General features: G+C 38.3%; 1 protein-coding gene across 4 annotated transcripts in view; it reads right to left on the bottom strand.

Annotated features, from left to right (window-relative positions):
* Positions 1 to 15,145, bottom strand: part of LOC141450112 (uncharacterized) — a 166,079-nt gene that overhangs the window by 8,318 nt on the left and 142,616 nt on the right. Inside the window, exon 1 of one of the 4 annotated variants that reach the window (XM_074120186.1) lies at positions 73 to 608. The exons of the other annotated variants lie outside the window; for them this stretch is intronic. Within the exon in view, the coding sequence (XP_073976287.1) occupies positions 73 to 78 (6 nt within the window). The 5' untranslated portion in view covers positions 79 to 608. Of the gene's footprint in view, positions 1 to 72; positions 609 to 15,145 lie in introns of those variants that run through there. 4 annotated transcript variants of the gene reach the window in all.

Here is a 15,145-nt window from a genome sequence, read left to right as displayed (position 1 = left end):
CCCTGAAGTTCGCTAAAGGAACCAAAGTACAGAAAATAAGGGTAGAAGCAAGGACATTAAACTTATACTCACTCTCATATCTGGTCCAGTTGGTAGATGCTGTAAATCTCCTTTGGATCTCTTTGCAGAACAATGAAGTTGTTTATTTATATCTATATCTGTGTATATACGTATATATATTACGCGGAGATAACTAGATGGAGGGGAGCGCCGAACAGAGGGGGCGAGTGGAGCGGTGCAGCTGATGAAGAACTCTTAGACGAAAAGGAAAGTCACTCTGTCACCTGGATGTAAACATGATCAGATATCCTAGTTCCCTCCAAGGTCATCCTCTCCAATCAGCTGAGTGCTTCGCGTGCAACACCAAATAGCAACCTGTATTACTCGCTCTAAGCCCCTTAAGTTAAAGATATCTTTGCATCCATGCTTTTCTTTGATTTTCAGTTGGCATCAGTTCTGTGTTTTACGTTCTACGGGGACCCCAAAACATATTAACAAATTTTGTGATACAGAAAAGTTAAAACTATTGAAGGAGATTTAGAGGATCAAGTCCAAATCGTTCCTCTAAGCACTACTTTGCTAAAGCGGCTCTAATGATTTCCTATAAGCACAAGTAGTTCTCTAACTTCTACTTGGAACATTAATCAATTATGATGACGCGAATAGGAAAAGCATGGTTGGGTTTCCCTCGAAAGTTTTAAAAAATCTGATCGATTGCAATAATTTTTCTTAAGGAGTCGAAAGGAAATATAAGAAATTCCTGTAAGAGAAAGATGACGACTGCTTGAATTTCCTTTTGATTGGTGTCAACTTGTTCAAAAGCAAAATAAACTGGTTTGATTCAATAATCGATATCTTATGAATATTAATGTATTATAAACGAAGGAGAGCCAGAGAGCCAGAGCGCCACCTAGATTTCCCCTTCCGGTCGCCAGAGATCACCATTATAATGGAAATATGAAAAGCGCAAAGCTTAGTTTTCCAAGTTTTCAACCAAATTGAGCAAACTTCTAATGACTCTGTGATGTTGTTTGTAAATTAGTTTATTACAACTAAACTCAAGAGTATGCAAATAGGAGTCGATAATCGATTAGTTGAGTAATACTTTTACTTCCTGCTATCGCAGGACGGGGATATGATGTCTTACAGTAGCGTTAGAATATGGCTTCTTAAATATTCACTATCATGGGGATTTATTTTAAGAAGTTGACTAATTCTTAAGCACCAATTTTTCTTCCTTTCTCGGAGAAGAGTATCTGTCTATCGGAAGTACAACTATTTAGAATGATTTTGTTTTTTGTAACGATTTTAGTGGAATATGGACATGTTTAGGACGTTTCACTTTGGCTTGAAACTTTTCCTTAGTACCATTTTGAGCTCTGTGACGTATTAGATTGAAGGTTGAAGCCAACCATCTTTTTCGCACAAATTCTTCGTTAAAAGAGAACTGAATGAATTAAAGTGAGATAGAAGACGTCACCGGATTTTTCTTAAAATTATTTTCAGCAATGTTGTCTAAAAGTGTGATAGCTTATCTCATTCATTGTAACCAGAGCAGCTTAAAATCCAAATAGGAAATATTATTTCCTAATAAGGAAATACAGTCTATCTTAGAAGATGTAAAAGTCCACAATAATAATGAGACACTACCAGCGGGATAGCCAGAGGGAACGCTAGCGGTTCACATCTCTATTCCTGTTGTAAATATTGTCAATCACTGCTTATCTAGCAATTTCCTTTAATATAAGAGCTGGAAGAAAATTAGAGTGGACGGACCTCTCACCTACTCACCTGGTCTTCCGAGCAGGATAATTATTATATTCCTTTCTGACCGGGGAATCCCAGGTAAGCGAAATACGTTTCCCACTTCATTACAAATTTCTAATTTGAAAAAACACTGCCATTAAGATTACTGATTCAAATTCGTTGTATTTAGAAAGGGTAAAATTTTCGCAATAAATTAGCAAAGTGGTAATTAATAATTAATTAAAAGGTATTCATTAATATCATTACAGAAATGCACAAAATTTCTAAACTACTTCAGAATAAAAACTTTTGTGTGCAACTATAACAATAGAGTGTTAGTCAGGTGGTGATCGCATCTCGGAACTGTGCAACTTCAGTTGCAAAATCGTGGCAGCGGTCTGATACCCCTCATTGTCTACACTCTACCATTAGTGCAGTTATGATCACTGTGTACTCAAAGGAAACATTCGTCAGTTTCCGACTTTTAAAATTGCCTTTACTACGAATTTACAAATTTTTAGGGTTTTTAAGTAACAAAAAATGTTAACAAGAAATTGTTTTAGTACGTAAGAACCTCAGGCACTAAATCACGTTCACAAAAACTGAGACCAGCGAAGGGACAAACTTCCTTTAATAGAGAAACAGCTGTTAGATTATAGATAAAGGGGTGAATTGCCAATGGGGAAAACGTTCGATTGCCTCACAACCAGTTCTGTTAAATGAAAGCCATATGCAGATAATCTTAGGACAATGGCGGATTTAGAAGTGAACAATATGCCGAGTGTTCTTTTTTTATTTTACAATAAAATAATTAATATTTCGTAGCTTTCCGATTTCCGTTTATTTTAGTAACATAAAACAGATAATATTAAGTCCAAAAAAATCTGGATTTTCGGTCTATTTTTGATGATTTTTTTTTTTATTGCATTTTCTAATAATTCATCAAATACCTGTGGGGGGGGGGGAAATTGATTAAAAGCATTTGAGATGTATTTTAATAAGAAATAACGGGCAATAAAAAGCTGACAAATCAGAATGGAGTGTAGAACATGTGAAAAGTAGGCGTTCTGTTGAGCCAACAGAAAGCTACGTTAGTGTGAGCTGGCCACGCCCATATGAATCATGCCACGCCTTTACTACGTACTCAACTCAGGACAACCTACGCAAATTGGTGGTCTTACTTTATTTTTTCTTTCATAATAGGTTTTTTTAAAGGTTTTTATAATTTTTTTGCGAAAATTTGTAGTTTTTTTTTAATTGTAGTTTTATCTCACGTATTTATTTTCTAGTTCATTTATTGGGTTCTTCAAAACTAGAATACTTAGTATATAAAAAAAGCATGCAAAGGTAAGGCTTATTGAAATAATGGATTCGATTCCCTTGTATTTTACTCGTAGTTAATATGAGCATTTTAATGGTAACAGTTGGTTGATTGACTTTGTCCGTGATACCTAATTCAGTAGTTGGATCTTACGCCCACCTGAAAAAATATGCAATACTTTACTTTTTTACTTTCCTGTGGGAGAAGTGGGCTGAGCTTCCGTTTCTATCCCAAGAGCCATTTTTGTTTCTTTCTTAATTGATCCAGTAAAATAATATTTAGTATTAAATTCGCCTGGCCCAAATTCAGTATATTGCTCAAAATAAAAAAATTTGCGCCTCAATTGAGAGCTCAGAGAGAATAGAAAAAACCTCGCTCATCTCAGGTAGACTGTTGAAGAAAATATTGCATTAAACACTTTACTGGCAATCATTCTTTTTTAAAGAAATTGGCAATTTGTGCGATTACAAAATAACACTTTTTTTTATATCAAATTAAATTGCCAGTACTATTACATCATGAGTATTGCAGGTAGAAGCAGAGAGAGAGACAAACGGACGTTGTGTGATTACCTGCTTTCATAGCGCTTGGTAATCACCGACCATGACGACAGGTCGTTTTCTTGAAGTGTTCTACAGAGTTGGCTTCTTCATCAATTGTGAGAGCACGTCATTTACTAGTTAGAGTGGTAGAAGTCGTCATTAACTGTGGTATGGATACACAGCAATCTGAACCGCACACACTCCTCCACTTTGATGCATTATTCGGAGAAAGTTCACATTTGCATTCCTGGTTGCAAGGAGAGGGCACATATTTTTTGCTTTAAAATCCTATTTGATCAATATAGCGCTCAGTGGGGCGAATGTACATAGATACAAAATTATAATAAACGTTCCGAAGTGTAGCCAGTGGGTAAACAAACACATGAGATACATTATCGTGATTCATCACTGTTCAGTGCGAACTGGTGATAACTGGTTATCTCTACGCACTACGGACACCAGGGGCGCTTTATGTATTTAACGAGGGTGGTAGCACTGTGTACAAAATACTCGTACATGGCTACAAAAAGGGAGAAACAGTAGCTTTGAATATATAAAATAAATAAACTCTGGTCCTCTCTGTGCCCCTCACTCACACAAACGGAAGTGTGTATGGTATGCGACTCCGGCGGTCATCCCACCATCTCCGACAAATTCCAGCCAGATACAGGAGGCCTTGTTGGTCCCACCAGTGCGTATGTAATAAGAATGCAAATTCGCGCCTTGTCTTCTTGGTCCCCGACATGAATTTGCCAGCCCGTTTCTCCTCTTAGAGTTCTAACCGACCAGCCTCCCTGCTACAAGCTTCTCTGTAATTACTGCTTTCCCTCGTAGTTCCTATTTTTCTTTTATTTTTCAACATGTAAATTTCGTGTTTTACAACTAGTTGGAGTTCATTAAAGAAAAACCGTTTTACCACTAAAATTAAAATCTAATACCAGCAGATCTTTTTAAAAAATCTTTGGTTCTTAATTTAACAAATTTCTTTAAATTCAGAGATTTAAAACCCTGTACACTGCACAGTTTGTAGAATTGCACAGAGCACCCTTAAACCTAAGTTCTTCCCTAGCCAGACCTGTCCCAGTAGCGATTATCCTGGTAAGTTTATTCAAAAGAAAGTTTTAGATGGGTCGTAGTAACTTTCAGTAACTGTTTCTTTAATTCAATTATTTATTCATTATTATTTATTTATTTATTGTTATTATATTGTAGTTTATTATTATTATTATTTTTTTTTTTTTTTATGATTTAAGGCGCGTCAACATCTAAGGTTATTGGCGCCCGGAGCTTTTTTCAGTGCGCTGCCGGACAGTGAACTGTCAGAAGCTCCTAGGAAGAGAAAATCTAAGGGTCAGCAGTTGGGATTCAAACCCGGGACCTCCGCGTGGGAGTCTAATACGCTAACCTCATAGCTAATCCCTACCCTCTATTATTATTATTATTATTGTTATCCGCTATGAGGACTCTCGATTCAGAGGAAGTGTGTTCCAGAAGTGGTCCTTTCGTCATTCATTGTGATGATACCATCATTTTTTTTAAAATCGCTGAATTACTGCACCAATCTTGAGCTAAGATTGAGATAAATAAAACTGACGATGGATTAAAGCAGGATGTGGGGGGGGGGGGGTCCTGGAATTTTAAGGAAACAAAGATTCCTATTCTGCAGAATCATTTTTGCTCCATAAAAAAACTTCTTACAGCTCTACATTGATGTGGAACATCAATATTGGAGTTTTAATATTGGATGGAGAGAGATTGGATGCTAAATTTAATGATCACTTGTGGGATGAAATTTAACGATCTAAAGTGGATGTGTTTTAGAATGAGCAGGTAACGTTTCAGGTGGAATTTTTTTTTAAATAATTTTTTCATAAATTCTCGTTGTATAATATATATATTATATTTAGTAGGCATGCGCTTAGCAGTGTGGATAAAATATCGATATTTATTGTGTTGAATTGGAAGAGGGTCTCCGAAGGACCATTAGGGATTTGGTGATAAATATAGTTGATTATTTCAGCAATAGACAATAGTGGCCGACATACGCGCGCTCTCTTGCCAACACAAGCACCAACAGGAGCGCTCATAAAATGAAGTTTGGGGATCGACGCGCGCGCGCGCACTGTGTTTTGTAACCTACTTTGTGTTCCTTTAAATATTTACTTTATTTTCACAAAAAAGAAAAAGAAAAAGAAATAACCTTCTCAAGAACAAACTAGCATCAGTACTACCAACAACAGACCTCCTGCTATTTTATTTGGCTGTTTTTATATTTCCTAGCTAGAGTGCGCTGGTGTAGCTCGCCGCCCCCTACGAATAAAATGTTCGCCACTATTTAACTTAGAATCTACTCACAATGTTTGATGAAATGTAAGCTTTTATTCCGCCAGAAAACTGTATTTATTTATTATTTTATTAATCTAATATTTTGAACAATAAAAAAATTTCCGGCTTCCATAAACGCTTCCGGCTTTATGAAAACATAGCATATGTTTCCGTATGATCTTTTATTTTATTTTTATTTTTTGTTGGTGGATGAAGCAACAAGGAGGTTCTATTGGTTAATTTATTATCAATAAACATAAAGCAAGAAAGTTTATAGGAATTGAGCTAAGAAATGGGGCTTTGTCTACTGTTGTGGAGTATCAAGCTCACTGCTGCCCCATCTCACCGAGAAGTGCGCTAAAGCAAGAAGGATGCAAAAAGCGTCAGTCTTTGGTATAATTTTTTTAAAAAAGTTCAGCCTTCGTTTATTCCCACAGCACTCAATATGAAATGATTGTTTTTATTGTAGGAGCCATTCTATTTGATATATAAAAGTAATAAGAGTCATGTTTCTTTTCTTGGAAAAACTTTAGCGAAGTCTGAGCCAAATTGGAAGAAATGTTACACAGTGAGGGTGGCCGCCAGTGTTATATCTTTAAGTCTGTGGTAAGGATAAAGAGGAAATGGTGTGTGACGTCAGTTTGTTTACTTTTCAATTGTTTTCCGCTTAGTCGATGCGCCGAAAAAATGAAAATTGTTTTCCACATTTCAATTGGTAAATAACCATATACTGTTTAAAGTAAACAACGAAAAAACTAAAAACAAAAAAGACACAGGAATAAGTAAATGAGAAAACAATCTTCAAATGCACTTGGTTTGCAAAATGATAAACAGAAATATTTAGAAGCCGAGAGCGTCAGCTGAAAGAAAATAAAGTTAACTCACACAGAAATAAAATAGAAATGATTGCCAATTAATGACAACAGTTGTTAACACTACAAAAAATTAAGCAAGATGTGTAAAGTCATTTTATGCCCTCTCTTAAATAGATGTTGTAATTATGGTAACCAAATACTGTGAGCAATTACTGCTGAGCGCTTAATGTTTCAAAAAATAGAACTTATTCTTGCGTTTGTATGGCGGAATGGCTACTGCACAGGTTAGAGGACACATTCTTCTCTCTTTTAGCTTGCTGAAGCTCTTGAAGTGGCAGCTGCTTGTTTTCGAACCCAGGGGATCTCAAGGCGAACCCGATTGCGGCATTTCCTAGTATGGGTGGAGACAGTAATCATTGAAACAGCCAAACAACTGACTATACGTGTAACAACAGTCGGAGGTGCGTTCTATTGCTTTGTAGCTGATCTGCGGGCCATTAGCAGTGAAGGGTCATTTGCAGGCGTGGTCTCTCCTGAAAGAGGAGGCTCTGCATTAAGTTCTACTGTACCCTACTCTAGAACAACTTCCGTTCTGGCTTTATCCCATCAGGATCCCTTCAAGCGGCTCTTCAGCACCATGACTCTACAACAAAAGACATCCACATCCCTAAGGCATAAATCGGAAGGCTGAACCAAATGTTCTTTCTTCTTTTCACTACTTTCGTTTTTCCTTATTCCTGCTTCCGGCCGACAGACGCGCACCAAAGTTAGAATGATGTCTTTCTTTTTCACGCCTCTTTTACGACCCCTTCACACACATACACTGCAAAGCGTACTTGTGCGTGTGAAAGATGCCGCAGGCATCAGTTCCTTCAATCCACCAGTTTGCCAAGGCTACTGCCACTCCTCCGCGGCCTACCCCAAAGTCAACAACTTGCCCACTAACCGCGCCACATAACCTGCTTGTATATCTTCTTCCACACACTTTATGTAATAAAACTTTATTTCACATTATTTACTTTCTAGCCAATCCAATGCTTTATTACTATCCAATCACCTTCCACCAGTAAATAAACTATAAAATAAGATAAAATGATTGGATATTTGTGATTTTTTTTTTTTTAAACAAATTTATTATTATTATCTTTTTTCAACAGCATAACTGAAGTGGCAATTATTCTATAAACCGGTAACGACCTTCTCCAATCGCGATTCTCGTAATGAACGTTTCCTGAAACATTTCGTTACTAAAATCGCCAAAACCGAAAAACGTTTCAGGGTAGGATGGCACATTTGTTCGACCAATTTTCTTCAAGTTTAGCATGTGTTCAATGAGCGCACAAATCGATTAGAGAGAGAGAGAGAAAACAAAATTAAAACTTGGATTTAGCAAATTGATTGTCCGGAAGCTTATTGTCCGGAAGCTGATTGTCCGGAAGCTTGTCGAATTTTTACACAAACCGATTTGTAAAAACTATTTTCAACAAATAATTGTTTAAAATTCATTTCTTTTTTCTTTTTGTCTGAGAGGACGTCCAAACTGGGCAATTGAAACTCAAGTCTGAAAAATTGGCATGATAGCAACACCTTTTTTTAAAGAATTTACGTAAGTAAAGCCTGGAATGGTAAAATAAAACAAAGATTTCGTTTTATCCAGCGTTTCCATCCAACGGTGGTACAAAAGTGTTGACAAAATTGTCGAATCAAAATCAACAGAGAAATATCTATTGTTGTGTTTAAATACTAAAAAATAATTACTTCCAGTAAAAATAAAGATGATTGTAGAAGTAGTATTAGCATTGTACCGGAAAGGTTAGCTAGGATTCTGAGCAAGACAAAGAACGCCGCAGTCTGGTGATTTCCTTTCTGTCACCACTGGATAGAAAAGAGTATCCATGCGGTTCTAAGCTAGGATGACAATTCAACCATGTTAATTTGAAAATGAAGGGTATATTATATATAAAATGAAGGAATTCCTGAGTAACCTGCATCAGTAAGCGCTCGTTAGGCAAAAAAAAAGACGTAACTTTCAGTTCCTGGATAAGGAAAAGCTATGAGAGACGTAACGGGGACATAGGCTCCAATCAATACTTATAAATAGAAGAGTACACCAATTCAGGGATGTCGGTAGTAAATATAGGGCAATAAAGTCGAAACACAAAGCACAAAAAGGGAGAGAGGAACTAGAGTGGAAGGGCGAAGGGGCTTGGAGGCGGCGGTAAATCACAGTTTTTGTAGTCGAACCGCCTCTCGCCGTATCTGCAGCTTCAGGTTGTGGGGACTATCTGTGCAGATTTACTGTACACAGACTCATGTAACAACCAGCTTTACTTCTAGCTGAATATATGTGTTTGAACCACTTTTTCTGGTTCAACTTAAACTTTATTGCAGATATTAGCGATAATCTGCACAGAATTATGTTTATATTGTATGAATATGTCTAAAAATCGCCAACTATAAGGGCTCTTTTGACTTCAATTTTAAAACCTGGAGGGATAAGAAGGGCTTAAGAGGAATCCAACTTCTGGCGAGAATGACCCATAATGGAGGATTGGGTAAGTAGGGACAGAGACTACCGGCAGTTCTAAGGGAAACGACTGATTCAGGCTTTCCGGCCAGGCGTCATTTCACTGCACTGATAACTGCATAGTGTGTGATAAGAATAAGTGCGATTTAAAAGTTCGGACTTTGAAGTGGAATTGTAACTTAGAAACTGTCTAAGAGGAGTTTGAGAGTGAACAATTCAGAATCTTAAAATTTATTTTTTAAACATATTGTATTATATCTTGATATGAGAGTGTATTTAAGTCGCAGAGAATACAAGCGCAGTCTGGCCGAACATCCTAAAGAAGTGATCGCTATAATGGTTGCAAAAGTGATTATTCGAATATAAATGGAAGTAAAAGAGGAGGAAGAAGAGATGCTGGAGAGAGTATAATAATGGAGCAAGTTGGGGGGGAGCAGTATCAATCTGGGAAGAACTGTCTATGGGAGTGCGGAGAATATGGCGGACATGAAGGGAACGAGGACGGCAGGCAGGATGGAGCAGGAGTACTCCCAGTTTGGAGTGCTGGCTCACAGAGGCAAGATTCCTTTGTTAAACAGCGCTGAAAGAAAGCGCGCTGAAATAAAAGAGGAGAGAGAGGGGAGGAAAAAAAGCGGCAACTTTGTAAAAGGGCCAAGTGAAGCTTTCAAAACCGGCTGTGAAGGGACGGCCCTACAATCCGACTGTAGTCAGCATTCTACTCAACTCCGCTATTCATCACGCTTGCCCACCCTTTCGACTTAATATCCGACTTTAGTAACTTCTACTTAACACCTTACGGCCAGTTGGGTCTTCAATTTTTATATTTTTGTAACCGGCTATGGTAAGGATTTTTATCTACAGCCCAACATTTCGGCACAGTTGCATTTCATCATCAATGGCATCTTTTAGGTGCAATACTGTGGAGGCTTACTATCCTGTGACTGCAATGGCAGCCTACTTCTGCTGTCTCCTTCATTCAGTTTTCTATATTTCTATATTTAGATTAGGCTTTCGCTTCAGTACTGTTGTAATTCAGATAGGAATGATGGTACCTCCTCTAACATAACATTCTGCAATTTCCATTAATATTTTCCGTAATTCTAACGACACTAAAAAGGTGTATATTCTCTACGGAAGCAATGCAGTACATAAATGTGCCAATGGATTAGTTCCTGGATTGGTCCTGATTCGTAAAGAACGATTCTTCAACCGTCATGATAGTTCATTCCAACTATTTTGTTTATTTGGAGGGAAAAACCTAACCTAACCTATCTATTATTTACGTAGGTTGATGCTTTCTATTGATTAACTAACTATACTAACTATTATTATAATTTTAGTAATTTTTTATTTGAATGATTAGTATTGAATTGTTTACTAAGTTGCTAAATCTTATTTTGGTAGTTTTTCTCCTTTAAAGTAGCTTCACCGTGACTTAGTTTTGTCTTTTTTTTTCTTCATTTTGGGTTGTTTGTACTTTAAATGTTTATGTATTATAAGTTTATCTCCCTTTAGTTTACCTCTCCCTCTTTTTGACTCTAGTAAAAAGTAGAAAGTACACTAATTACGGTGCCGAATCGTTGCTGAAAATAACTGAAAACATCCAGCATAGATAACAAAACAAAGTGCCGGTTTTTGAAAAGTTTTAAACACTTTTAAATAGATTTGTGATCCCATATTATCCCATCTGTGTTGATGAAGAAGAATGTGGTCACGGAGAACTGGTGAAGAAAAGCGATCTTAAATTTTCTTTGGACAACATTTTGCCTCTTGAGAAAATTATTTGACTAGAAAAAAAATAAACAATTGAACGATTATTCGGGTGGATTATACTACAAGTATTTACTTAAGCGGCGGCACCATATTGTTTAGTCTAGTCCTTCCACTGCCTTCTTGGTCGCTGACTTCTTTTGGCTATCCCTCCCACCGCAACCCTTTAAGAACTTCATCTAGAGTTCCACAGCACTACGGGGGATCTACTTATTGTTTCTATAAACATTAACTGTGTCGTCATCAGCAGAAAATTGCTTTATTTCATTTAGCACTTCGCAAATAAAAACATTTATCACACATTTACCTTCAATAATAAAACATTTATCTTTGTAATTTGGAACATTTTGGTCGACTTTCCTTCGTTTGCCTCACACTTTTTTTTCTTCCTCCCTATGTTTATTACAAAGTTTACTATACTGATAAGAACTGGAGAGGTGTACATATAATAATAATAATAATAATATTTTTTTTTTTCTGGAGGGGGAAAAATGCATAATGCATCGTCGTGGGAGAAATGCCCACGGTATGTGGGACCCTCACCCACTAAAAAACCCACTTCCCTTATAGGCATTGAAACCCACCTTGGAACCACTTGCGCATTACTTCAAGGTGGTGCCTCACAATAGCACATACGAGCTCCCACCGGATTTAATTAGTCTTTATTACGATAGGAGCAGACGGAAGTCCCGCTCCTGTTTCTTTCCCCTTAACACCACCTTAACAAAGGCAACCACCCGGTCTCAGCAGTCTTTGTGAGAGAGCATAATCCCCACTATATTTTCGGGCGTAATTCTTCCGATCTCCTGTTCCAATCTCTCCCTCTCCGACACCCATCTATCACACATAATGAATGTGTGATGGGCGTCATCGAGGTCAGAGTCTCCGAAGATGCATGACGGGTCTCCCACTTAAAGGAATTCCTCGGAAGATCGGAGGCGAAGGTGGTGGCCAGGGATCACACTATTCGGTCCTGGTATGAGAGGTGGCGGACGGACACCCACGGAGTGGGAGACCCGTCATGCATCTTCGGAGACTCTGACCTCAATGACGCCCATCACACATTCTTTATGTGTGATAGATGGGTGCCGGAGAGGGAGAGATTGGAACAGGAGATCGGAAGAATTACGCCCGAGACCGTAGTGGGGATTATGCTCTCTCACACAGACTGTGGGTGGCGACCTTTGTGAAGGCAGTCTTGATAAGAAAGAAGCAGGAGCTGGATTTCCGTCTGCTCCGGTCGTTCCAGAAAGTTGAATAAAGGCCGGTGGGAGCTCATATGGGCTACTGTGAGGCACCACCCTGAAGTAATGCGTAAGTGGTTCCAGGGTGGGTTTCAATGCCTCTTGGGGAGGTGGGTTTTTTAGTGGGTGAGGGTCCCACATACCGTGGGCATTTCCCCACGACGATGCATTATGCATTTTCCCCCCTCCATCAAAAAAAAAAAATTTTTTTTTTTTGGCGCATCAACAGCTGAGGTCATTAGCGCCCGGAGCTTTTTCCAGTGCACTGCCGGCCTCCGGACAGTGTTCTCTCGTTACAGACAACACTGTCCATCACCGGACAGTGAGCTGTAAGAAGCTCCTAGGAAGAGAAAATCTAAGGGTCAGCATTATTATTATTATTATTATTATTATTATGATAATAATAATGTGATCACTCCACTTACTCATATCGTAATTAAATTCTTTTGAAACTAGGAATTTTTGCAGTAAAGATAATTGGATTTCAATTTTGTATAAGTTTACTGAGTAAAAAGATACGGTAGATGGAATAAACTCTGAGCATGTATCAGATAATGGGAGATATAAGTTTTCTTAGTTAAAAACGCTCTACAAAAACTATCTAAATTTCTCTGGCAAAACGACGGTATGTACAGAAGTCACAAAGGCAAAAACGCCATCACAGATCACAAATAAACCACATCTCAAAATGTATATTTAGGAGAAAACTACGACATAGAATGTTAGAGATATTGCAACACTTCCGCCTGGCTCGGGGTCACAGTAACCAGAACTGGCTTCCTGCCCCAATGGCTGCTGTCCCTTGTTGCGATCTATCTAAGTGAACATCGAATCTTTATTAAGAGAACTAGCTGAACCTTTATCTAGGACCCTGCTGTCTCATACTTTATTCAGAGTTCAAGGTAGATTGCAAGGAAGGTGGAATGGGGGGCAGCGCATCAGCTGTGGAATGAATGGATGCGCTGCTGCAACATTACCTCCTCATCATAGTTGGTTGGTACGGCTAATTAACGGCTGGAATTGATCCCTGGGGAATTGGTTAGCTACACTCGAGCACACACCATGAGCAAGGCTACGCCGTTCATAAAGTAATGAGCAAGATATTGGCTCCTTGCGGGGTGAAGAGGCGACCGGCTGTCTTCCGGCGAACCACAGCCAACAAGAATTTTGGATTTTTAAATTATTGGATGCGGTGGATATTAGCAGAACCTCATACTTTTCGTCCGTAAGTTCGAATAGATTTCAAAAATGCTTATCTCAATTTTATTGCTCCCAGTTAGTTTTTAAGGACTGTCAAATAGTAGTAGTGCTCGTCTGCGAGTGAAAGTTTTAATCCCGCATTTTTACTTTAATTTTCCACTTTCAACACCATTTTCGAGAAAATGTAAGTATTGCAGCAAGATGCGAGAAGAATAACCTGGATCACAATAAGGAAAAGAATGGCTACACCATCTGCGGAAGTGCAGGTTATTGTGTTAGGATGTGATGGAAGAACTGATGCACATGCGTAAAGTGAAGATAACTTGTATAGAATTCGGGCCTCGAGATCGCCTCATCTTGTGTAAGGCAGAGCCCTCATTACCACAGAAGTGACTATTAGAAATAGAAGCCTTGAGAACGAGATAGTAAGTCTGAGTAAGAATTTATTTGAGTTTATACAATAGACCCGGATGCCAGACCCCAAAAAAATGTTCAAGGAACGGGCCCCTGCAATACCCCGCTTTTTTTGGCAGCTACAAGATGTATTAGGTGGTAACACTGATACAGAGTGTAATGGCGGAATCCAAACTGTTGGGGAAGTGAGGTCTTTTTAGAAGAGAAATGAATAGGAAGTTGAAACATTTTCGCCATCAGCGGAAGAAGGCTTACAGATCGGTGAGGCATGTCAAGATGATGAGGTTTGTTGGGCTAGGGTACCATCTTACTTCCGGATTATTTCCACCAGAATGGGGAAGCAAGCTGTATATGGTGAACAGAGTTTATCTATCAAGCTTGCGCTTAGTTTTCTTTGTTATTTTTGTTTGCCCTTAGGAAGGGAATATTGTGGTTTCCGCAGTAAATATGGTGAGTTAAGATCCCTTCATTTCCAATAAAATGCTTTTAAAAAGAAGTGTTGGTATGAGCCTTCTTAAAAATTCCCTTACCTCAGATTATAAAATGAAATTTTTATGAAATTTCATAGGAGAAATCAATTTTGGCCGTTTGATTTCGCGATTGTATCACATGTTAATTATGGCTGATCACAAAGCACAAAGCTGATCTTGAAAGGTTTATTTAAAATCGAAACTGAATTCCGAAAATCGATAAGATTGCAGAACTTCCTCTTATAAAAGGTCGGAGAAAATGAAAAAACTAGTTCTTTTGTACTAAATAATGGAATGCAGGAATGTTAATCCTTTGATTCTATTCAGTAAACATGGGATCTTCTTGGAGGTGGAGGGGAGTAGAGTGGGGACTGATTCTGACTTCCCTTTGAAGTGTCTTATTATATACCAATTCATGATTTTTTTCCCAATCGTAGGGTTTCAATCACATCGTTCTGCCCTTGCAGAGGTTTTTTGGGCAGAATTATTCCACAGACTGTCTTTTAATTAGAGAGAAAGTAATAAGTTCGGGAGGCAACAAAAAGAAAGAAAAAAGTCAATATGAAACAAAAGAATAATTTGCGCCGTTTTTATCTGCTGGTGTACGGAGAGGGGGAAACCTTTTTTGCTTTTGAAAAAAAAGGGAAAAAGAGATGGCAGGAAGAGGTGGCAGGAAGAGGCGGCGATGGCAGCCTGTGTGGGCTGAATATTCCCAAAGGGACTCCCCCCCCAAGCTGGGAGAGACAGAGCACGGAGGGATGCAATAAAAGG

Source organism: Rhodnius prolixus, unplaced genomic scaffold, assembly GCF_049639745.1.
Source record: "Rhodnius prolixus isolate KJV_2025 unplaced genomic scaffold, Rpr scaffold_2, whole genome shotgun sequence".
NCBI classification, from domain to species: Eukaryota; Metazoa; Arthropoda; class Insecta; order Hemiptera; family Reduviidae; genus Rhodnius; species Rhodnius prolixus.
This window is presented reverse-complemented; position numbering and strand designations above follow the sequence as displayed.